Source organism: Dromiciops gliroides, chromosome 4, assembly GCF_019393635.1.
Source record: "Dromiciops gliroides isolate mDroGli1 chromosome 4, mDroGli1.pri, whole genome shotgun sequence".
Taxonomy (NCBI): domain Eukaryota; kingdom Metazoa; phylum Chordata; class Mammalia; order Microbiotheria; family Microbiotheriidae; genus Dromiciops; species Dromiciops gliroides.
The window spans coordinates 419,024,464-419,050,000 of NC_057864.1; the positions used below are offsets into that span (position 1 = coordinate 419,024,464).

General features: G+C 37.5%; 1 protein-coding gene across 4 annotated transcripts in view; it reads left to right on the top strand.

The window, feature by feature from the left end:
- The window catches only part of LOC122756343 (TLC domain-containing protein 4-like), a 153,834-nt gene that overhangs the window by 90,517 nt on the left and 37,780 nt on the right, over nucleotides 1-25,537 (top strand). For 3 of the 4 annotated variants that reach the window (XM_044005595.1, XM_044005591.1, XM_044005593.1), the window contains 3 exons: nucleotides 16,244-16,333; nucleotides 16,690-16,849; nucleotides 25,366-25,455. In XM_044005595.1, the coding sequence (XP_043861530.1) occupies nucleotides 16,701-16,849; nucleotides 25,366-25,455 (239 nt within the window). In that variant the 5' untranslated portion in view covers nucleotides 16,244-16,333; nucleotides 16,690-16,700. Of the gene's footprint in view, nucleotides 1-15,163; nucleotides 15,211-16,243; nucleotides 16,334-16,689; nucleotides 16,850-25,365; nucleotides 25,456-25,537 lie in introns of all 4 variants that reach the window. The other variant, XM_044005594.1, reaches the window with a different exon arrangement.

Here is a 25,537-nt window from a genome sequence, read left to right on the forward strand (position 1 = left end):
CAAGGTTATGGACAGAGGAGACTGTAAGGATGGTGGTGTCTTCAGTTGAAATAGGGAGGTTTGGGGGATGAGTTTGGAGGAACATGCTGAATTTGAGATATCTCTGAGACCTCCAGGTTGAAATGCCCAGAAGGCAGTTAGAGATGTGGGACAGAAGTTTAGGACTTGATATATAGTTCTTTAACTCCTAGTACATTGAGAAAGATCGAAGTTTTGAAAGGGGGGAATGATTGTGGGGGCAACTTCCCGGAGAAGATGGGAGGGGTTGGAATCAAGGACAAATACAAAGGGGGTTGGTATTGGCAAAGAGACTAGAAGAAAGGAAGAAAACAGAGGGTTGATGTAAGGTATTTAGGATATAGAGTGACTCAAAGGCAGATGGCCTTAACTTTCTTAGTAGAGTCAGAGTCAGTATCCTAAACTGAGAGAGTGGGGAGAAAGAAGGATGTGGAGGTTTGAGGGGAAAATGAGATTTGCCATAGTTTCTGTGACAGAGTGAAACAGGGAATCAATTAGGAAGGAATGGGGATTGCCTTGTTGTAGTGAGGACCTGGTTGAAATTGTGTAACATACATTTATAGTTTACCCAGTTAGGAAGGTTTTATAACTTCTTCCTGATCTATTCAGCAGCAGGACAGGTTTGGAGGCAGTGCTTGGTGGGAGTGATCTAGGACTATGGTTGGGCATCAGTTGAGAAGCAATAGGACAAGGTGGGGAAGGATTCAATGATAGAGAACTGTGCAGAGTCGAATTAGCTGATGGTCATGTTGAGATTGAAAAGGGAGGACAATAAAAGTCAAAGCAGAGGTCGTGACCTGAGAAAGTACTGAGGACTTGGAAGCATTGGAGATTGTGATGAGATTAATTTTAGGTTTTGGCATAGTGGGGGATGGGGAATGATAGGAAATTATGATCATATAGGGAAATTCCAGAGTTTTGATATGGACCATTTGGGGAGGTAGTATAGAAAAATAGGTCCTGGGATTTGAGGAGGTTGAGGAACTGGGAGGTTGGGGTGCTTGAAACTGCATTAGCATCAATGTTGAAGACCTCCAGGTTAAGGACTTTTGGAGGAGAGCAGGTCAGTGAGTCAGGGGATGAATTCCTTAAGAGAGGAGTCGGAAGAGCCTAGAAGTTGGTTGACAACAGCCACCATGGTCTGATACAAAATGTTATAGAGTAAAGCAGGACGAGTTGCTGAGCGATGGAAGAAAAGATATGTATGGAGCACTCCAACTCTCCAGGATCAGGGTTTTGTGGCGTGTGAGGGAAGGCAGAGCCAGGGCAAGAGAGGATGATGGCCAGGGATGCAGTGAGAGCAAATAAGTGGAAGGAGTATGAGAGGAACAGGTCTGTAATGAAGGGAACTTTGCTCATTATGGAATGGGAGTTGCAGCAGATAGTAAAAGGAGTGGGAAGGTTTAAAACAGGACATAGGTAAGATAAGTTCAAAGAGTATGGTAGTGAGACGGTGGGAGGTGTGGGGTGAGAATAATTCACTTCTTGGTAGCTGGTAATTAATACCGGGATAGAGAGAGTAACAGGTAGTAGGTGGGTAGCAGTGGGTGGCAGGTGAATTGGGACACTCTGGGTCTTCACAGAATAGTGCTGTGGGGCAAGGTCAGCTAGTATTTCTTATGTGCCTACTATATTCCATGTACTGTGCTAAGCACTGGGATTGATGCAAAGAAAAGAAAATCCTTGCTCTCATGGAGCTTGCAGTCTATAATAGGGAAAACAAAATAGAACCATGTACAAAAAAGATCTATCCATGCTCTATTGGGGATAATCACAAAGGGAAGGCACTAGCATTAAGGGGAATTTGAACCAGCTTCCCCTGAAGGTAGAACTGTAATTGGAACTTGAAGGAAACCAGGAGGTGGAGACTAAGATGAAGAGGGAGAGAATTCCAGGTGTGGAGGACAGCCATTGAAAATGCCCAAAGTCAAGAGATTGAGGGTGTTGTTCAAGTAATGCCAAAAGATACCATTGTCATTAGATCACAGAGTACTTTGGGTGAAGTAAGGTGTAAGACAGGAAAGGTAGGAAGGGCCTAGGTTTTAAAGAGATTTAAGAGGCAAACAGGTGTTTATATTTGATCCTGGAAGCAATAGGGAGTTTATTGAGTTAGAGAGAGTGATGACAGGGCCAGTGCAGCCCTTAGGAAGATCAGTTTGACATCTGAGTATAAAATAGAGTAGAGAAAGACTTGAGGTAGGGAGACTGACCAGAAGGCTGCTGCCCTGTGTCATCTCCTGGCTAGGGTAGGTGAAGGGTGGGTGATTGCAAGAGTAGAATCATAGACCTAGAATTGCAAGGAGTGGGGCGGCTAGGTGGCGCAGTGGATAAAGCACCGGCCCTGGATTCAGGAGTACCTGAGTTCAATCCGGCCTCAGACACTTGACACTTACTAGCTGTGTGACCCTGGGCAAGTCACTTAACCCCCATTGCCCCGCAAAAAAAAAAGAAAAAAAGAATTGCAAGGAATCTCAAAGGCCATCTAGTTCAACCCCTTATTTTACAGCTGAGGAAACTAAGGCCCAGAGATGTTAAATAATTTGCCCAGGGTTACATAGGATCAGGCACAGGATTTGAAGCCCTCCGACTCCAGAGCCAGTATTCTTTGATCATTCAGGGATAGGATGTTTTCCATGAAGAGTTTTCAATCTTTTAATCTGGTAGACCTCTTATTTATGATAATTTATCTACTACAGAAGATATGTTTATATATGCATATACACATATATTTAAAGGGCAAAAAAGGAGATAATATACTATCAATAATCATAGTTTTATATAACTATCAGGTTTGCAAAGAACTTTATAAATATTTATCTTATTTGATTCTCCCAACATTCTTTTGAGGTGGATTCTTGAGGAATTTATCCCCATTTTACAGATAAGGAAACTGAGGCTTAAAGAAGTTTTAAGATTTGCTCATAGTTTCAGAGGTGGAATTTACACCCATGCCTCTTCTGACTCTAAATCCAGCATATACTGTTTAGCTTCTCATCTGATTTTTGTTGAAGAATCTAAACGTTTATATTTAAAAGTTACAAACCCGGGGGTGGCTAGGTGACGCAGTGGATAAAGCACCGGCCCTGGATTCAGGAGTACCTGAGTTTAAATCTGGCCTCAGACACTTGACACTTACTAGCTGTGTGACCCTGGACAAGTCACTTAACCCCCATGGCCCCGCAAAAAACAAACAAAAAAGTTACAAACCCTCAGTTAAACAACTAGAAATAGACCTATGCAAAAACACAAATTAAAGAAATAAAATTAAGAGGAAATTTTTTCTTTATATGGATATGTTATCGTAAAGGAGGGGTTCTTGGCCTATTTTGCGTTATGAATCCATTTTGTAGTCTGGTGAAGACTATGGATCCCTTCTCAGTAATGTTTTTAAATGCATAAAATGAAATACTACTGATGATTAAAATGGAAACCAATCATATAGAAATACCATTGTTAAAATATTTTTTAAAAAGTTAATGGACTTCAGATTAAGGACCCCTGTCTTAAAGGGAGTCATAATAGGTTTTGTATTAGTGTCCATTTATGCCTAGCTCTCCCCTTAGTTTCATCCCACAAACATTTATCAAGGACCATGCTCTGTGAAAGGCATTGTGCTTACATACTAGGAATCCAAAAACAAACAAACAAACAAACAAAAAATTGACCCTTCTCCTTCAAGGAGGATATTACTTCATGCATTCCTCAGGTTAGGGTGTGATTGATTTAAAGGAAAGATCCATTTCCTTGGTATCTCTTTCCAGATATTTTAACTTTTGTTGGGGGGTGGGTAAAGAGAAAGAAATTAAGTGTTAGGGTCCCTGCCAGTACAATGCCAATCGGAAATTCAGTTTAATTCAATAGAATTCTGAAGGCATTTACTACATGTAAAACACCGTCCTTGGCAGTTGCGGAAATTGCAATGATGAAGACAATTCCAACTTTCGACCTAGCAGGGGATATAGCAGGTATACAGAGATCTAGTTTACAAAACAGAATGCGACGGATGCATGTGAAGTATAAAGGGCTATACAATGTCAGAGAAATGAAATCACTTTTAGAAGAAGGCAGCTTCGTGGAGCTTCCTAAATTGTTTCCACTTCCTGAAGTCCCTTCTCCAAACTGTTTTTCAAACAGCTGCCAAAATAATTTTCCTAAAACACAGGTATGAACAGATTCAGTGTCCTGTTCAGAAATAATAGCTAGCTATTTACTGTTACCTAGAAGTTAAAATACCAACTCCTTAGCCTAACCTATTAGTGTCTCCACCAGGTGGCTCCAGCCTTTTTTGGCAATATTCCCCATTTACTCTATTCCAGTCTTATTAGCTGTTCACCACTGTTGTCCTGTATTCTCTTGCCCTTGAGCATTTTCACGGGCTCCCTTGTGAAGTATTCTCTCTCTTAATTTCTTCTACCTGTTGAAAGCCTTTTTTTTCAAGGCCCAGCTCATGTCCTTCTGCTTCCATGAGACCTTCCTTGATCCATCCAAAAGTAATTTCTCCTCCTCAAAATTTCTTAACACTTACTAGATTTTGGGGGGGGGGCGGGGCAATGAGGTTTAAGTGACTTGCCCAGGGTCACACAGCTAGTAAGTGTCAAGTGTTTGAGGCTGGATTTGAACTCAGCCAGCGCTTTATCCACTGCGCCACCTAGCTGCCCCCAGGAATATGTGTAGTGGGAAATAAGGGTTCCATTTTGGATATGTTGAGTTTTGAGATGGCAATGGGATATGTAGGGAGAGATACCCAGTGAACTGTTAATAATGTAAAACTAGGGTTTAGGTGAGAAAGAATATTAGCAGTAGATATGTAGATGAGAGAATCATCAGCCCAAAGATGATAATTAAACCCCTAGAAGGAAATGATCTCATCAAGAGATAGAATGCAGCCCAGATATAGCTAGCTCTCAGCTTTTCTTAGTCATGGTGCTAAAGTTGTAGCTATGTTATTTCTCTGCCAATAGAGTTTGTTATATTGCAGACAAATGACAACCCAAAAAGCTAATGTAGCTTGGGCTATTCCAAACCATCCCTTTTCTCCTTTAGTATTACCCACCATCTTTTGCTCACCTTCTTAGCTAAAGACCTTGTCCCTATTGAAAGAATAAAGTGCATTCACCACAAGCTCTCTCTTCTCTTCCTCTTATAATTCCTTGGCACTTCGCATTTTTTCTCTCTTTACTCCCTGCTCTGAAATGATGACCCTTTTCTTCACCAAGACAATCCTTCTGCAGTTACCTTTGGTCCCCTCCTGTCATCTCCAGCTGATTTGCCCTCACAATTATTTCTTCTCTCTAAGCTTTACTCTTTCCCTCTCTACTAGCATCTTCCCTAACATGTCCAAGTCTCCACCAGCCTGAAAAAAAATCCTCCCTACACCTTTATATTTCCTTAAGCTCAGATCTTATTTCTTCTCTCTATTTCTCAGCCAAACTTCTAGAAAAATCTGTCTGTACTAGTTGCTTCCCATTCTGAAGACTCTCATTTCTCAACTCTTTGAATTCTAGCTTCTTACCTCCTCACTTAACTGAAACTGAGGGGCAGCTAGGTGGCGCAGTGGCTAGAGCATCAGCCCTGGATTCAGGAGGACCTGAGTTCAAATCCAGCCTCAGACACTTAACACCTACTAGCTGTGTGACCTTGGGCAAGTCACTTAACCCCAATTGCCTCACCAAAATAAACAAAAAACAAAAAACTGAAACTGCTCTCTCCAAAGTTACCAATGACCTCTTCCTTATCACCCCAATTAATGTTCATTTCTCAATCCTTATCTTCTTGACTTCTGTGCAGCAGAAGCTATTCACCATCTTCTCCTCTTTGATACTGACACTGTTCTGTTTTGTTTCTCCTTCTTTTCAGCCTCCTTTACTGAATCAAACTCTATATCACCCTTTCACTAAGAGTGTTATCCAAGACTCTGTCCTGGGTCATCTTTTCTTCTCTCAGCTTTTTCTTGGTGGCCTCATTAGCCTCAGTAGACTTAATTATCATCTCTATGCAGATGGTCTGTCTAACTTCTCAGTCTCATTCCTGAGCTTCTCTTTTAGACATTTTAAACTGGAAGGCCTAGAGTCTTCTCCAACTCTTTTAACTACTCAAAAAGATCTTTAATGACATTCTACACTCCTAATATTCTTTGTTTTTGTTTTTTGTTTTTGTTGTTGTTGTTTTTTAGGGGCAGTGAGGGTTAAGTGACTTGCCCAGGGTCACACAGCTAGTAAGTGTCAAGTGTCTGAGGTCAGATTTGAACTCAGCTCCTCCTGAATCCAAGGCAGGTGCTTTATCCACTGTGCCACCTAGCCGCCGCTCTAATATTCTTTGGATTTCCTCACTGATGATTTGTTGCAGTTTGCTCATGCTTGCCATGTGCCTTTGCATTGCCTCTATGTGAGATTCATATCTGGTTATTCAGAGGCAGTGGCATTCCATATCTCTACCATGAACATCAATCAAATGTCAGTATTAAGAAAGATGGATCCTAGGGGCAGCTAGGTGGTGCAGTGGATAAAGCACCAGCCCTGGATTCAGGAGGACCTGAGTTCAAATCCAGCCTCAGATACTTGACACACACTAGCTGTGTGACCTTGGGCAAGTCACTTAACCCTCATTGCCCTGCAAAAAAAAAGAAAGATGGATCCTAAACTTTGTGAGAAACCTGGGGACAGGAAAAAACTTTGCAGTATTCTGAAAGCAACCTAGCCTTCTGCATCTTTCTTTTCAACTCTGGGTCAAATTCATTGTTCAACTATACTGTCTGTGAAGCCCTTTATGTCATCCTTCCAAATGTATCACATTCTCCATTCACTTGGTCTCACCTCTATGGATGGACAAACCTAATTCTGTGGAGTGATTACAGATTTCTTCTAGGAGGCTTTTCAGCGTCTTAGGGCTTGATGTAAGAAGCACAATATCATTTGCAAACAGCAACATCTGAAGGACCTCATCATTTACTGCAAATCCTTCCTCAATCTGAAACTCGTCCATTACAGTGAGAATTGCTTTTGGTGAACCTATTCTGTTTTGTGCCTCACCTGGTGTTGATTATTAGAAGGTCATTGGATAGGGTTGTTTTTGTTACATCTTCCAAAGAATCCTGAGTGATCTCGATGTGTGAATTGGAGATTTGTTAAGGGCTAAAATTCTAGCTAAACTGTCTAAAATATCTAATGAGCGGTCGCCAATAAATTATAAGCTTTAGCAAGAGTTAGACTTTTAAGTATTTATTAAGGAGAATAAGAATTTGGTAAAGAGAGAGAGAAAGGCCTAGATTCCTATCTATTAAAGGGAGAGCACATTTCTAGCCCTGCTCTCCACCAGCGTCCTCAGGAAAGAGAGAGAGAGAGCGAGCGCCAGTCTCTTCCTTCCTCCTCCCACTAGCCGGCGTCACTTCCTGACGCCAAAGAAAAGATTCCTGGTCTTGCCCTCAAAGACCTTCGCTTCATGGGCAGAACTCTTCTACAGTAAGTCTCCAGCAAGTGGCGTCATTCCAATCGTTACAGTTTTTTGTTTGTTTGTTTGTTTGTTTGTTTTAGACTTGGCGACCCAGATGGGACAGAACTTTTTGTTAGAGCTATGAGAGGTTTAGTAATTTCACCAAAAGAAGGTATCCATTGTTTACAGTACCCGGCTGCTCCCAGAATGGCTCTCAACCTCCTCTTAGTAGTGGGGGCAGAGAGTTGTTGAATGGCCTGGACTTGCTTAGAAGAGACAGAGCGAGTTCCAGCAGCCAAAATAAATCCTAAATATTCTACCTGGGGCAAACACCATTGTACCTTTGACTTGGAAACCTTGTGTCCTCTCTTGTCCAGCTCTAGTAGTAAGTGACGGCTATCTTCCTGACAAATTTCAGCATTAGGAGAAGCCAAAAGTAAGTCATCAACATATTGTACTAGTGTGGAGCCTTTAAAGGTAATGGAGGCCAGATCCTGCTGTAAAATTTGGGAAAATAATGTGGGACTGTCTACAAATCCCTGTGGGAGTCTAGTCCAGGTCCACTGGTATGGAGAAAAAGGCAGAGCAGAGGTCTACTACTGTGAAACATGTAGATTCATAGGGAATGGATGAAATTATGGTAGAAGGGGAAGCCACTATAGCATGTCTAGGGATAACATAATTATTAATTGCTCTAAGATCTTGCACAAAATGATAAACAGGTTTACCATCCAGCCCAGGCTTGGGTTTTAGCAGCAGCATGCGCTTGACACGGTCTCTCTCTCTCCCCAAAGGTGGCCTTCGGCTTTTGGTGAGTTTTATACGGAATATAGACTAAGCTTAGACTTAAGACGATTTGTATTGTATTTCTACTTTCCTATCCTTCTAATCAACATCACCTTGTGACTACCATACAATAAAAGCTCTAACTAGAAAACCAGAAGCTTCTTCCATTTACTAGTCTGGGAGATAAATTAAGGGAAAGGTTAAAGAGGGGAGATTTATGATCTAATATCCAATTTTAAATCTCACAGATTCCTTAATTTGAAAGAGCCTATAAGGAAGTGCCTATAAGGAAGGCACTAAAGAAGTGTTTTGTTTTACTGAATCAAATGCTTTTTCATCATCAAAAGACAACAGGCAGGGGCAGCTAGGTGGCGCAGTGGATAGAGCACCGGCCCTGGATTCAGGAGGACCTGAGTTCAAATCCGGCCTCAGACACTTTATACTTACTAGCAGTTTGACCCTGGGCAAGTCACTTAACCCCAATTGCCTTAAAAAAAAAAAAGACAACAGGCAATATGGGAGCCTATGTTCACTTTCTTTTTAAGTTTTTTTTTTTAAGAACTTTTATTTTCTTAATTAGAAGGCATTTATTTTTTCTTTCTCCCATTCCCTCAAGAAAGGAAAAAAAGAAAAACAAAATATTTGCTATTTCTTTAAGTCTGTCAGGACTCAAACTATTCCACCCAGGACATTGCTTTTTAAAATATTTCCGAATTTCTGGTAATGACTGGTTTACAAAATGAGAGCAGATAATATGGGCATCTCTACTGTCTAATGGGTCTAGTCTAGCATATTGCCTGGCATACTTACACAGCCTGTCATAAAATCTATTAGGTCTCTCATCAGGTCCCTGAACTATATCTATAAATTTTTGCCAGTTATCAGTCTTTCTAATACAGGATTCCATTGCCTTCAGCAATGTTTCCCTTGCATCTTTCAACATATCAAAATGCTCAGGGTTATTGGGGTCCCAGTCAGGGTCTTGAATAGGCCACCCAATATCAACCTTTCCCGTGGCTTCCAGGCTGTTTGCTGCAGCTACTATATCTGCTCTTTCTCCTGGGGACAATATTATTTCCATAAGGTCAGTAACATCATTCCAAGTGGGCTGATATGCTCTAAAAATTGCTCTAAACTGCCTGATAACTGCTGTGGGATCTTCATCAAATTTAGGAGTGCTTTGTCCCCATAAAGCCAAATCCTTGGGTGTAAAAGGTGTGTATTGTCTGAGCTTACGTATAGTACCTTTTTGACCATGGGTGAGGATCTCTTGAAGGGGAAAAATTTTTACTTTCTCTGTCTCCTCTACAGGGAAATCATTTCTTTCTTTCTTTATTTGTTTGTTTGGCATGGAGGAAGTAGAGGGTGAGGGAATAAGAGTTGGGTCATTTGGAATTTCAGTCTGAATGGCCTTGGATTTAGTTGTTCTGTTGGGCATTTCGGTTAGGCAGGCCATGTCTGTCTGCCAGTCTATCGTTTCAGTTTGGGTGGCAGACTCAGATGTAAACTGGGGCCTGGATTTTCCTCGTTTTATATTTTTAGTATGATAATTTTCACTTGCTCTGGCCCAGATTTTCCAATAACGTAAATGTTCAGGTGGACATCTACTTAGGGTTCTTTGCAAATGCCTCAATGTTTGGGGATCAAATGACCCATATTTGGGCCATTCTTCCTGTAATTCCTCATGCCACATAAAACACAGTCTGATAAGCTCTCCTCTGGTCATGGTTGTATTTAGTCTAAGTTTTCCCTCATTCCAATCCATAAGTAGCTTTCCTAATGGGGAATCCCAGGGAATCATCTTTATTCTAACATTATCTAGGACATGCCAAATTCTCCATACCACACCAAAAAGCCCCACAAAACCACAAAGAGTAATAAAAATATATTCAAGTTCAAGCTGGCCAACATCTTTGATTAGTGAAGGTAAAGCTAGAAAAGGGGTACTTAGGGTGTTTAAAAGATCCATTTGAAATTTAAAATAGCCTATACTTGGTAGTTCTTTCCAATTTAAGGGGACAAGGGAGGGGAAATCTTACCCAATCAGAAGATCAGAAGATGAACGTTCGGTTTTCCTCTTCGTGGTCAGCCAAACTGTGTAATTTAAGATTCTAAATGTGGATTCTAATGTGTTCCCCCAGTTTGGGGGAAACTGACTAAAAATCACTGATAAAACGAGTTTAGGGTTTTAAGGGTTTATTGGAAAATAGAAAGAAAAAGATTGAGAACAGAATTCTAACAGTCTGGCATTCCTATCTTTCCTCAAATCTCCTGTGAAGTCCTCTGCCGCCACCACCATCAAGTCCGGAAGCCAAAAGGGCCTGCGCTCCCTGCGCAGGCTCCCTTTCCTCCTTCCTGTCTCCTCCCAGACCATAGGAGGCTCCTCCAGTTGATTGGCTGGTAGACTTGATAGACAGCACCCATGAGCAAGCGTCATTTCCTGACGCCAAGGAAAAGCCACAATGCCTCTGAGGCATTTTCCTCATGGTGGAGCTCTCCACAGCAAGTCTCCAGTAGGTGGCGTCATTCCAATCATTACAACACACACATTCAAGCAAAACAAATCACCTCATTTGCCCTGTACAAAAAAAGTATTTCTTAGTTTGCATTTTGGAGATATCCATTCTCTGTTTCTCAGAGTTAATTGTGAGGTGGTAAAGATGGTGTCTTATGTTGAATATCAGTTGTAAAAGCCTGCTCATTCTCTGTTAATACTACCATTGAGTATACTTTCAGTTCATGTATAACTAATTCTCACAAAGATTTTATATAGATGGGAGAATAGGTATATAGGTTGGTATAACTAATAATGTTCTTTTAATAATATTTCTGGTATTAATACGTTCCTAGATTTTATTCAATGCCTTTTGTTCTCCTGATATCTTGCATATTAGTCCCACCATGTCCTCACAGTTGTATCACCTCCAATATTAATATCTTATTCTTGATCTAGTGTGCTAGCTTTCCCTTCTCTTTAGTACCATTTTTATATCCTCTATAAATATCTCAGAAACTAATTTTGGTCCAACTGTGGTGGTTTCATGATTCTTGATGGAAGAATAGTTTTCCAAAGTGATTTTTTCCAGATCTTTCCCATTCTTCTGTTTGTAGTCTGCTATTTTCATCCTTGAATATCCTTGAATTGACTTTTCTTAGTTGGATATTTTACCAGTCATTCTCTTTTTGAAACCAGATCTCTCTAATGAGGTAGCTAGGTGGCCCAGTGATAGAGCACTGGCCTTGAAGTTGGGATGACCTGAGTTCATTTCAACCTCCAACACTTGTTAGCAGTGTGACCCTGCACAAGTCACTTAACCCCAATTGCCTTAAACATCGGGAGCCATCTCCAGTCATCCTGATAACATATCTTGCCACTGAACCCAAATGGCTCTGGAGGAGAAAGTGAGGCTGGTAACTTTTCCTCATTTATTTCCATCATCAGTGCAAGTCATAACATCTGCCATGGTCCTCTTTGAGAATGAGAGACAAACAAACAGCAGATCTCCCTACCTCACTCAGGCTGGAAGTGCAGTGGTCTGGCATGGGCCAGATCCCAATATTGATCAGCACAAAAGCTTTATTTTAACCTCATTAGTTTTTCTGACTTGACCTTGTTTGGCCTTCTTTAGGCAGTCTACTGGTGGATTGCCATATTGGTGATGGTGCTAGTGTGGACATCTAACTGAATTTATTCCTAATGTAGCTCAGAACTCATGAACTCAAGCAATCCACCAATCTCAGGAGCAGAAACTGTGTGCAGACTTGTACAAACATGTCGATACCCAGATTTTCTTTAAACAGGTTTACCCTCCATTGCTTCTCTTTTCTTTTGAAGGGAAGGGGGAAGGAAAGAAAGAGAATAAGCACTGAGCTAAGCACTTTTTACAAACACTATCTCACTTGATCCCCATAACTCTGAGAGAGAGGTGCTACTAATAGCCCCGTTTTACAGTTGAGTAAACTGAGGCAAACAAAGGTCAAGTGACTGACAGAATCACACAGCTAAGTGTCTAAGACCAGGTTTGAATTCCGATCTTCCTGACTTCAGATCCAGCACTCTACATTGTGCCACTAACTGCCTAAATAAGATTATGAAATTATACTCCTCGTAATTGTTCATTATTTTTCTTTACAAGATTTTATAGATCTAGTTTATATTCTAACCCAGTGTGACCTCAAACTCAACATATCCAAAACTAAACTCATTCCCATCTTCATTCTCTCTTCCAAATTTGTCAATTTCTGTCAGAGGCATCATTATTATTTTAGTTAATCTGGGCTCATGATCTTGGTGTCATCCTTGACTCCTCACTCTCACTAATCTCCCATATGTTTTCAGTCACCAGATCTCATCATCTCTACCTAAATGGTGTTTTTCTCATGGACTCATTAATTTCTTTTTGGTCTGTTCTCATTTTCAGAGAGTATTACTTGGGAAAGTTTTCATACCTCTTGTACTAAAATGGCTGTGAATTTTATTTTGAAATCTCTCCTCTATAGCTGTATTTATTTATCAATTTCTTTCCTCTGTCACTCTCATTTCATTTATAGTCTTATTTTAAACTCATTTAAAAATTTTAACATTAAAATCTTACATTTTTAATGGAATTTAGCTGTATTATTTCTGGAAGTTTTCATTTTGGGATCTTTTTTAGGAACTGATCAATGGATTTTTTTCAGTTTCTGTTTTACCCTCTGTTTCTAGGATGTTAAGGCAGTTTTCCTTGATGATTTCTTGAAAGATGATATATAGGATCATTTTACATTTTCTTGTTTTTTTTTCTTCTTTTTATTTCATTTGATTGTTTCTTGATGTCTCATAGAGACATTAGCTTCCACTTGCCTAGTTCTAATTGTTTAGGAATTTTTTTTTTGAGTGAGCTTTTGTATCTCTTTTTCCATTTGGCCAATTTTTCTTTCTAAGGAATTCTTTTCTTTGGTGAATTTTTGTACATATTTTCCCATTTTGCCAGTTTGGCTTTTAAGGAGTTTTTCTCTTGAGTGGATTTTTGTGCTTTGTTTACCATTTGGCCTTTTCTGTTTTTTGAGGTGTTCTTTGCTGAAGTATTTTTAGTGCCTCCTTTACCAAGCTATTGCTTCTTTTTTATAGTTTCTTTGCATTACTGTCACTTCTTTTCCTAATTTTTCCTCTATCTCTGATTTTTCAAATCCTTTTTTGAGCTCTTCCAGGAATTCTTATTTTTCTACTTGAGACCAATTCATGTTTTTCTTTGAGACTTTTCATGTGGCTATTTTGATATTGTTGTCTCTTTCTGAGTTTATGTTTTGATCTTCCTGTCATTATAGTAACTTTGCATGGTCAAATTCTTTTTTGTTGTTGTTTGCTCATTTTCCCAGCCTATTTGTTGAAACTTAACCTTATATTAAGGTTGGACTCTGCTCCAGAATGCAGGGTATACTGTCTAACCTGTCACTTTTTTTGTTCTACTGTTTTCAAAGCTAGTTGTAGGGGTCTATAAGTTTTCAGTTCTTCCAAGGTATTACCATCTAAGGAGAGGTGTTGTTGCTGCTCTCCTGGTCTATGCTATGGTCTCAGAGTAACCACCAAGATTCTTTTTCGCCCTGGAATTATGTCCAAGTTCCCTTTTCCTGTTAGTGCTCTTCCTTGTTTTGAGAAGCAGAACTGTTTATGGGCAATGCAATTGAGTTCTGTTCCCAGTGCCAATAAAGGGTCCCCTATAATCTTCTGACCAGTTGTCTAACCCTCTTATCATCTGTGGGATGAAAGCTCCTGAAGCTTCCAATTCAGTTGCCCCCAAGGCTGTCTTCTGACTTTATGGGGTATGGACTGTGCTGGGAAATTGTTTCATGCCATCCTTTTGTTGGTTCTGCTACTTCAGAATTCATTTTGAGGCATTATTTTAATTTTGTCTGGAGGGGAATTTGGGAGAGCTCAAATGATTCCTACCTTTACTCTTCCATCTTGACTCCACCCTCTAGTCACTTTTTAAAAAGCATAATTCCAAATTGTTTTTATGAATGTTTGGAAACTATTCTCAATTTCACCCACAGTATATTCGTGTGTTTATTGTCCTACATCCTTCTTACATTGATTATTTCCAATTTTTGTCATCTTTGCCAGTCTTAATTACCTCACTATATTTCAGACTTTTCATAGAACTACAATGTGAACACATGGAGTTTTTGTTCTTATTAATGCCACTTTCTAGAGGAGATTCAAATTGAATGGTCACATGAAGTATTTTTTAAAAATCATTACTTGTATATAAATCTTTTAAAAATACAAAATATTGCATCTAATATAAGGCTGTTGTGACTTGGAAAGGAAAAATTCTTACTTGTCTTCCGTTACAAAAGGTATATTAAGGGGCGGCTAGATGGCGCAGTGGATAAAGCACTGGCCCTGGATTCAGGAGTACCTGAGTTCAAATCCGGCCTCAGACACTTGACACTTAGTTAGCTGTGTGACCCTGGGCAAGTCACTTAACCCCCATTGCCCCGCAAAAAAAGAAAAAAAAAGGTATATTAAAAGTTCCTGCAGTAACTAATGTTATAAGATGTCTGCTTTTAAAATATCTCTTTAAGCAAATCAAACATGAAACATAATATGAACAAATATGAAACATAATAATGGCAGTATATTACATTTTGGCAAAAATAAATGAGTAATAAACTTAATGGACTTCATTGCAAAGGATTTTAATACTAGATTTTTAAAAAACAAAGTACAAAAAATGAATAAGGAAATTCATTACAGATACAGGAAAAACAATTGTATGGAAAGCAGATTTTCATTATGGTATTCTAGTAGAAAGGGATAAAGTTATGTTATTCCTGAAGTATTCTTTCTCTTTTTCACTAGAGAACTGCCTTTAAGAAATGATTTTAACTTTATTTTTTCACATTAGGCAGTGACAAATTTATATTGATTAATTTTCTTTTCATCTAGGTTCAGCTCTATCAAAGAGAGAGCCCTAAAACTACTATTTCTGCTGGGTATAAAACATTTGCTTCATTCCATTCTTTAGTCTGAGTATTATTAAAGTTTTTAGGAGTGAAATGAATTTAATTTCACATAGAAACATTTTAAATTGTGTGTGTTTGTATGTAATATTCTTTTATCTTCTGATCTAATTTTTATCATCTTAAACAATTTTACCATTTTTTTTAAATAACATTTTTATTTAAAGTTCTGAATTTCAAATTCTTATCTGTTCCTCCTTCCCTTCCCTCCCTCTCTTCCACCAACCCGGAGGTGGTGAGCAATCAGATATAGGTTATACATGTGCAGTTATGTAAAACATTTCCATATTAGCCATTTTTTGAAGAGTCAAATAAAAGCAAGAATGAAAGTGAAAAATAGCGTCCTTCAGTCTGTATTCAATCAATATCAGTTCTTTCTCTGAAGGTATATGGTATGCTTCATCATTAGTCCTTTAGGATTGTCTTGGGTCATTGTATTGCTGAAAATAGCTGTCATTCATAGTTCTTCATTGAACAGTATTGCTTTTACAGTGTACAATGTTCTCCTGGTTCTGTTCTCTTCATTATAAATCAGTTCGTGTAAGTCTTTCCAGGCCTTTCTGAAATCATACTGTTTGTAATTTCTTATAGCACAATAATATTCCATCACAATCATATACCACAACTTGTTTAGCCAATCCCCAGTTGATGGGCATCCCTTTGATTTCCAATTCGTAACCAACACAAAAAGAACTGCTATAAATATTTTTGTACAAACAGGTCCTTTCCCCCTTTTTTGGATGCCTTTAGGTATGGTTCCACAATTTTACCATTTTTGAGAGAAAATTACATGGAAACATTTTTATGCATAAAATTCATATTATTGTAGAATAAGTTTAAAATTAAGGTAATACTTTGAGCAGGATTAGTAATTTTAAAATTAAATGTGATTTGTATGTTATAGCAATCTTTTGGGGTTTAATATACATCTTATTTTATATTTAGTACATTTTATTCTCTTAGACATCATTTTTCTTGTTGTTTAATCTCTTATTTTGGTTTGCAGTTGTAGATGAAGGTTAATTTCTGTTTCATTGTGGGAGTATGAATTGAGAAGTCAAAAAAATACTCAAAGTATAACTGCAATTTTTGTCGGGTGAGTTTTTATAATAATAGCAATTATAAAAATGATATTAGATAATTTTAAATGTGGCTATGTTGACATTGGTCCCTAATGTCTTAATTAATGTTACGAAAATCCCTATTTAAATATTCTTTTGAAGATAATTTTTTAAACTTTACTAGCATGAATGTGTATGTAAGAATTGATATAGTTAGTAGAGATTAAGAAAAACAGCCATATCCCTCCAATATCCAGTAGCTCCTTTATATTTTATTCTTGTGCTAAAATTTTAAAAATATATTTCTCAGCATAAATCCATAAACTATACTTTAAAGTCTTAATTCTAGAAACCGTTCACAGGAGTGATTATTCACTGTTTCTCTTAACAGGTTGAAGAAACATGGATTCTTACAGCATCATTGGCATTGTTTTTACCAGCTTTCTCATGTTTCAACTTCTTTTCCATTTTGTGAGCTCTTGGTTTTCAGCACAAGTAACCTCAGGTTTTAACAAACTAAGCACCCAAAAGAAGATTGAATGGAACTCAAGGTAAAATTCCTGAAATTTAAGTAATATAGGAGAATATTAAAAGTCACAACTCCCAGAAAATTTGACAGTAGGCTATATAGCCATATGATCAATTAAAACCAAAGTATTTTGAAATATTATATTTCATTATATATTATATATATGCTTTAAATTAAACTCAACTTATTTTTGATCAGATTATCCCAAACACATTCCATAAAAACAAAAAAGAATCAATTAATATTGATGAAGAGGAACGAGATAGTAAAATTTATAAATCATATGAAAAATGTTTCCTTCATTGAAAGGTGTATGAAAAAAATTTGTAATATTCTTTAGTGAGTTTTGGTTTGACTATCTCATTTCTCATGTAAAATGTTATGGTTCTAAAGTATCTCAACTTAGTACAGCAAGTTGTACACAGTAGGTACTTAATAACTACCTTTTCAAACATTAATTTCTTTGTACCTTCAGTTTTTAGCATGTTATAACTACAGGAATATTATACATTTTGTATTATTCAGATCAAAGTAATACGTAGGATAAAATTATGTCTAAAATCCCCCTTTTGAAGGTGGGTGGGGAAGAGGGCAGCAGAAAATTACCATTTAATTTTTAAAAAGTTCAAAGGACATTTGCCAGAATTTCAGGTTCTTCTTAGAGAACAGTTAAATATTTGAGCTGAGGCTTTGATCTTTATTCTGATCAGAGATCAAGAACTTCTAGTTTGCATTCATTATCTCTCATTACAACTGCTTTGGTTCATACTGTGAAAAAACATCTTTTAAAAAAAGAGTTATAGTTTATCTAGGCATACATACTATGTATGAAATAAGAATTTTTTCTGTGTATGGTAGAGTAACTCAAGGCAGAATTTGCCTCCTTTCAGAATTGTAAGTTTGATTTTAAATATTTTTATGCATACAATTATAGAATTGGGATATTGCTTCTCTTAACCTCACCACCCTTTCTTCCCCATCCCCACTCCTCAAAAGGAAAGAGAAGTGAGGTCTCTTAAAATTGACTACTTGGCAATGGCAACATTTTTGAGAGATGTTTTAATAAAAATATCAGATCAAAAATGCATAAAGGTACACAAAATTAAAATCTCAGATTCAAACAAAGAATGGTATTGGGTGTATTAGCTCAGGAGAAATCAAAGACTGATGACTTCACAGAGCTATTTCAGTAGAAATGAAGAATATCAAAGACCCAAACAAATTGAAACACTGTTGCAAAGAATAAATATTCAAACCTTTTCTAGTGAAAGTGTGGTTAAGTTGAACAAATCCTCGCTTTTGCTCTTGAATGTATTCTGTTTTTTATTCTTAATAAAGTGACTGGTGGTTGTATTACTTTGGCTAGGTAACTTAATTTCTCAGAATCTCTGTTGTGTTTGTGTAGCACGTGAGTAGTATTACATATACCATCTACCTCATAGGCAGTTATGAGGAACATACTTTGTAAACCTTAAAAGCAACAAGCATTTATTAAGCACCTACTGTGTACCAGGCACTGTGATAAGTGCTGGGTTAAATGTGTTAATGCTATTGTTCAATATATATTGATTACAGTTACTCTGTACAAATGATTATATGGGCTTTTAGGGGGAAGGAAAGACATAAATTTTAAGTAAGACAGGTTCTTCTTGCCTTTGTGCCTAGCATGCTTTTCCTTCTCACAATAGCCTCTTAAATTCGCAAGTTTCCCTTAAAGCTGGGCTCAAATGCAACCTTCTACAAAGCATTTGCTGATTTTGTCCTCCCTGATCCCCAGCTGCTAGTGCTTCATCCCCTATACAGTCCTTAAACATATTTTTATGTATTCTTATTATATATGCTTGAGTTGTCATCCCCCCTCGTCTCCACAAAATGTGATTTCCTTGAGGATATCAAATGTTGGACTGTTTGATCTTTGTCTTTGCATATTGAGTGCCAGCACAGTCAATGCCTGTCACATGTATCCAACAAAAGCTTGAAGCGTCATTGAGCTTATAGTCTAGTAAGAGGCTAATACTAGTAAGCATGTATAACAAATACATAATATTACTTAAGTGCATCAGAAAGAAGTATCAGACTCTCAGTTCTTCAGGTAACTAAGACAAGTTAAGGACAAGTCACCAGGCTGTTTGAGTGGAAGGACTGGGAGCTCCCTGTACTGTTGAAATCACATGCTGGGACCAAAATACTCCTCCTCCCCCCTCATAGAAGGCATGTGTGGCCTTCCTCCCTCACTACCCTTTCCACTTAAGAAAAATTATTCATGTTCTTCAGTGTTTGTTTTATTCTTTATCTTTTACATCACTGTCATGTTATGATGACATCCCTACTTGCCAGAGAATTTTCTCTTGTAACAAATAAGTTCAGTCAAGCAAACTAAATGCATTGGCGATGTCTAAAACTGTATGCCTCATTCAGCATCTGTAGCCAATCATCCCTTTTCTGAGAGGCAAGAAACATGTTCCTCCACTGGACTTGCAAAATCAATGCTTGATGAACTGCATCAATCAAGTTTTCAGGGATGTTTACCCTTTACATAATTGAAGTCATTATATAAAATCAATCATTTATTAAGTATTGGCTACAGGCCAGGCACTGTGCTAGGCACTGAAGATAGTAATATAAAATTGAAATAAACCTTGCCCTCAAGAAAATTACATTCCCATATAAGGGACATAACAGGTTATATACAAAATAAATAGGGATTGGGGGGATACTACTAACTGGGTAAATTAAGAAAGGCTTCTGGAAGAGTTGTGTGCTTGAACTGATCATGGAAGGAATCTATGAAGATATTGCTGAGTACCTGATTTGAGACTCAAAGGAAACACTAGGGTTCTTAGAGGCAGAGATGAGATGGATTTTCATTCCAAGTTTGAGGAATGGATGGATATGGTAGGTGGAGCATTGAGTGCAGGGGAATGTTTTTCCAACATGGAGGAGTGTAGAGTTCATGAAGAGAAGTAGTCAGAAATACAGCTGTTGGAAGATAGGTTGGAGCTAGAATGAAGAAGGCATTAAATGCCAGACTGATGAATTCATATTTTATCCTAGTGACATGGAGGAGTCACTAAAGTTATTTGAACTGGGAGTAACATATTTCCCTGCTATTTCACTTGCATCAGTTCATGCAGTTCTCCTCAAGTTTTTCTGAATTCCTCATAGTTGTGATTCCATATAGCATGTATTTCATTTCATTCACATACCATAATTTGTTAAGCCATTCCAGTCAATGGGTACCCACTTTCCTTCTAATTTTTTGCTTTTACAAAATGGTCTACTGTAGTTTTGCATCTAAGGGAACTCTTTCTCCTTGACTTACTTAGGGTAGGTGCCTAGATGTGGTACCATTACATGTATCATTTAGTGATTTTTTTTTTTTTGCGGGGCAGTGAGGGTTAAGTGACTTGCCCAGGGTCACACAGCTAGTAAGTGTCAAGGGTCTGAGGCCGGATTTGAACTCAGGTACTCCTGAATCCAGGGCCAGTGCTTTATCCACTTCGCCAGCTAGCTGCTCCCTCATTTAGTGATTTTGAAGATTATTATCCCAAATTGTTTCCCAGAAGAATTGGTTTATTTCACAGTCCCAACAAGAATTTATTAGTTTGTCTATTTTCAATTGTTGTCAGCTTGGCCCATCTGATGTGTATGAGGTGAAGTCTCAGATGTTGTAATTTATATTTCTCTTATTACTAATGATTTTGATCATTCTTTCATATGCTTATTTGTTTGTTTGTTTTGAGGGCAGTGAGGTTTAAGTGACTTGCCCAGGGTCACACAGCTAGTTAAGTGTCAAGTGTCTGAGGCTGTATTTGAACTCAGGTCCTCCTGAATCCAAGGCCAGTGCTTTATCCACTGCGCCACCTAGCTGCCCCTCATATGCTTATTGATGACACACATTTCTTTTTTGGAAAAGACTGTTCATATCTCTGACCCTTTACCTCTATCCCTCCTCTACTTTTCCCCAGAGAGGCAAAATAATAATTGTTGATATTTATATAGCACTTTGCAAAGCACTTTACCATGCATTCTCATCTGATGTGCACAACATGAACTGTAGATATTATAATCCCCATTTTATGATGAGGAAACCAAGGTCTCAGAGAAGTTAAGTGCCTTGTTCATAGTCACACTGCTACTCAACAGTATTCAAACCAAGGGCTTATCTGACTCCGAGTCCAGCATTCTTTCTACTAGGTCATGCCACCCCAAAATGGTGTTTTCATAGTGGGAAAATGAAGAATTAAGCAAAAATTGGAAAAGTACTTGGGATGGGAGGTAGAAAGTAGAATTACCATTCTATAGCCCACGGACTGACAGATTTAATGATTTCTGGGCATTCTGTGTATTAATAACTAATCTTATGTAACTTAAAACAAGGCAAAATCAGCAATCGGTGACCAGTCACCCATCTCCTCAAGTACAGAGACTTCCTGTTGGGAAATGGAGCCCTAGTTGGGAGTGACACAATGAATTAAGAATACTTTACTAATTCAAGGTATTCCCTTCAATGAAGGTAGAACACAGCCCTTCCCTAAGTAAGTAGACGGTATTCAGGAGCTTCCATGGCCAAAATACGGACCTCGGACATAGCCCTCGGGCCTGTACAGTGAAAAACAGGCCTACCAAGACATCTCAAAGGAGAAGCTGTCTCTGTAACACTGGTTCCAAGTTTGGGGCAATCACAGCCTCCTGAAATCCACAGAGTTTGTCATTTCCCTATGACAGCAGTTTTCCTTGCTAACTTGGAAAGGTTAGAGAGAATAAATTGGCATAACACCTGCAGCTGTTTCCTCACCATCAGAGACTGCCTGAAAGTCTGTGAACCCTGGATGGTCTGAGTCACTTAGGAAGGCATAGAAAAAGCCCCACCAGAAAACATTAATTTGAGTAGTTATAGTTGCAATTGAGTCATGAAGCTTAATTGTTGCTCTTACATAAAAGCTAAGAATTATAGGTATTATTTGTCACAATATTATAATTTATTTCTTCTTTTATGCATTTAGTTCCAGCATTAGCCAGATGGAAAATCCTGCTGTGCTGAATGATTCATTTTTTTATCCACTGGTCCACTAATTAAACTGCTGTTTTTGCCATATTTTAGGTCATGTAATTTTACTTGTTAATAAATGGACAACCTACAAATGATTAAATCTCTCACTTCTAAACTGCCATTCTCATATTATTTTTTCTTAGAAATTTTTTATACAAATTGAGGATGCCAAATAAAGTTTAAAAGTGAAAAACATTTTATTTTAGTGTATATTGTACCCTTCCTTCAAAACAAAAAGGCAATGATGTATTCAACTCAGGAGAATTTTGGTCAAGGTCATTCTGACACCTTTACTGTCTTTACTGTCACCTCTAAGTCATGGACAAACATCTGGACACCAGATTAGAGAGATAAGAAGTAATGTATAGGGGGCAACTAGGGGGCTCAGTGGATAAAGCACTGGCCTTGGATTTAGGAGTACCTGAATTCAAAACCAGCCTCAAACACTTGACAGTTACTAGCTGTGTGACCCTGGGCAAGTCACTTAATCCTCATTGCCCTCCAGAAAAAAAAAGAAAAGAAAAAGAAATAATGTATAAAACCCCAAAGCCACTCTGCCAATAGATAAGTAGTCAAAAGATGTGAACAAAAATTCTCAAAAGAACTTCAAACTAAAAATAATCATATGAAAGAATACTACAGATCTCTAATAATAAGAGAAATGCAATTTAAAACAACCCCGAAGTCTCACCTGACAACCAGAAAGTTGGAAACACTGACAAAAGATGGAAATAGCTAATTTTGAAAGGGTTGTGGAAAAGCTCACTGATGCATTGTTGCTGAGGCTGCTAATTAAGTGCAACTTTTTGGAAAGCAATTTGAAATTATGAAAATGAAATGATCAAAATGTCCATAGCCTTTGACCCAGAGATCCCACTGTCTCCATATACAGCAGGATATTTTTAGCAGCATTTTCACGTAACAAAGACCTGAAAGCAAAGCAGCTGGCTGTCAGTTGGGGAATGAGTAAACAAATTGTGGTAATGAAGGTACCACTTACTGTGCTGCAAGAAATGACAAATATGTTGAATATAGAGATTCATTTAAAAACTTAAATAATAGGGGCAGCTATGTGGTGCAGTGGATAGAATACCGGCCCTGGAGTCAGGAGGACCTGAGTTCAAATGCAGCCTCAGACACAACACTTACTAGCTGTGTGACCCTGGGCAAGTTACTTAACCCCAATTGCCTCACCCCCCCAAAAAAACTTTAAATAATAGAAAGTAAAGTAATCAAGGATAAAAAACCCCATTATACACAATAACTACACCAATATAAGTAGAAAGAACAAGCACTACAGAACATTCAAAACTGAGTGTTGCAAAATTACAAAGAAAAGTTTGGCCCCAAACAAGAATTATGAGAAGATATCTCTCCTGTACCCCCACACCTTTGCAGAAATGAGGTTGTCCACAGGCATGGCACATTGCATATGTTGTCAGTTTTTTTTAATGTATTGATCAATTTTGTTGAATTATTTTTCTCTTCCTTTTTTTCCTTTTCTAAAAGAAATCTTTGTCATATGGGACACATTTTTGAGGGGAGAATGAAGAAGGATGCAAGGGAAAATTTTGGCAAACAAAAGATACCAATATACTTTTTTTTAAATGGGGGGGATGGTGTGAAATGTGGATTAATTAGTTATATTATTAAATTAACTGCAGTGAATTCTTTAAATAGTGAGGGCCTCAACAGTATTTCAAATTCTGTTTGACTTATCTGATTTCCATATGCCTTTTTAGAAAACTTATTTTGTTAATATAAACTCCCAAGTTTGTTTTACTATGAATTTATTTTGTAATATTGAACTGCACATTGATGATTTTATTTTAATTATTTTAAAGGGGTGCTATTTGATATTAAAGAATAAAAGTGCTTTGGACTTGCGAAAAATAAAAATAATTCTCTCACCCTTTATCTTTTTTCTCTCTTTATTCCTGTAAAGTTATTAAATCTTGTGAACTATTTTGTTATAAAGGGTTTTTTGTGTGTGTGAGGCAATTGGGGTTAAGTGACTTGCCATGGGTCACACAGCTAGTGTCAAGGGTCTGAGGCCGGATTTGAACTCAGGTCCTCCTGAATCCAGGGCCGGTGCTCTATCCACTGCGCCACCTAGCTGCCCCCTTATAAAGTTTTAAAGTCGAGATATTTATAGATCCATTGTATTAGGGTTTATGGGCCAAGATACAAAGTTAATTATGATTTTATGTACGTGCATATATAAATATGATTATATGTTAATGTATGTATGTATAAATTGTACATATCAATGTGTCATGTATATAAAGACATAAAATTAAGTTTATATGATTCGGTTCATTTTGTTGATTTTAGTCAGATATAATTTACTAATATCTTTTTACATTTCTGCTGAAAAAAGATAATATAGACAAGGACATATTAGGTGCTTAATAAATATTGTTTGAGGTTGAATTGAATTTTCCCCAAAACGTTAGTCTTTCTTTGTAAATTAACAACTAGACTTAATTAGTTGATATCTCTTGTTTGCTTTTCTGTGTTTCTTTTCCAAACTGATTCTTTATATAGACCAGACTTTGGAAAATAATATATCCTGAATGTGATCAGGTTCCCTAGTATGTTCTGACAAGGACCAGTTTTCAAATTGAATTTTCTTACCAGTTTGCAGTGTCTGATGGTGGTGTATTTAGAAAGAACACCAGAAAAGGAGTGAGATGACCTGGCTTTTGGTCTTAACACTTCTACTTATTTACCTCCATGTGACAGTGGACAAGCCACTTAATTTCCTCATCCATAAAATAGAGATAATGGCATATATGTCTTTGGCTATTTTGAAAATTAAATGAGATGTCACTAAAAGCAGTTTAAACCCTGCCGTGGAGAAGTTACAGAAGGACATGGATAAGTATTGTGCAGCATGAGAGCGAGGACACGAATGGTTGGCAATCTGCATCTTTGGAGATAGTACCCACATTGATTAAATCTGTTTTAATCTATTTAACTATTTGAGCAAAACTACCCTGAAGAGTGATTGCAACTGACAGTACATGTTATATAACTTGTGAGCAAGCATATCCCAGTTTTTTAAGTAAGAGAATTAAAGGGTGAATTGTCTTCAGTATTGGAGGTGTTTAGAAATTACTGATAATTTGAAAGTTGTAGTTCTATATTATAATTTTCAGAATAATAATAAACATTTATGTAGCACTTTGAGGTTTAAAAATATTTAAATTACATTATATCATTCCTCACAACAGCTCTGTGAGGTATTATTATCCTCCTTTTACAGATAAAGAAAATGTGTCTAAAGAGGTTAACTGATTTACCCGTGGTCATAGGCAGGATTTGAGCTTGGGTCTATACTGATTCCAAGCACAAGGCTATTACCATTCCATTTACTTCTTATGTTTCTAATCATAATTACCTTAGAATATTTCAAATGCCTAAATGAGATAAGAATACATTTAAGTATGAAATAATATTGAAAATATTTTTTCTTGTTTCAGGATAGTATCCACATTCCATTCCTTGCTGGTTGGTTCTTTATGCCTATATATTTTATTTTTTGATGAGGCTACTATAGCGGATCCCCTTTGGTAAGATATTTCCCCAAATGGTTTGATTTTATTTATATTTTTGAAAGGAATATTTATTTGTAAGATTACCTCTCATTTACCT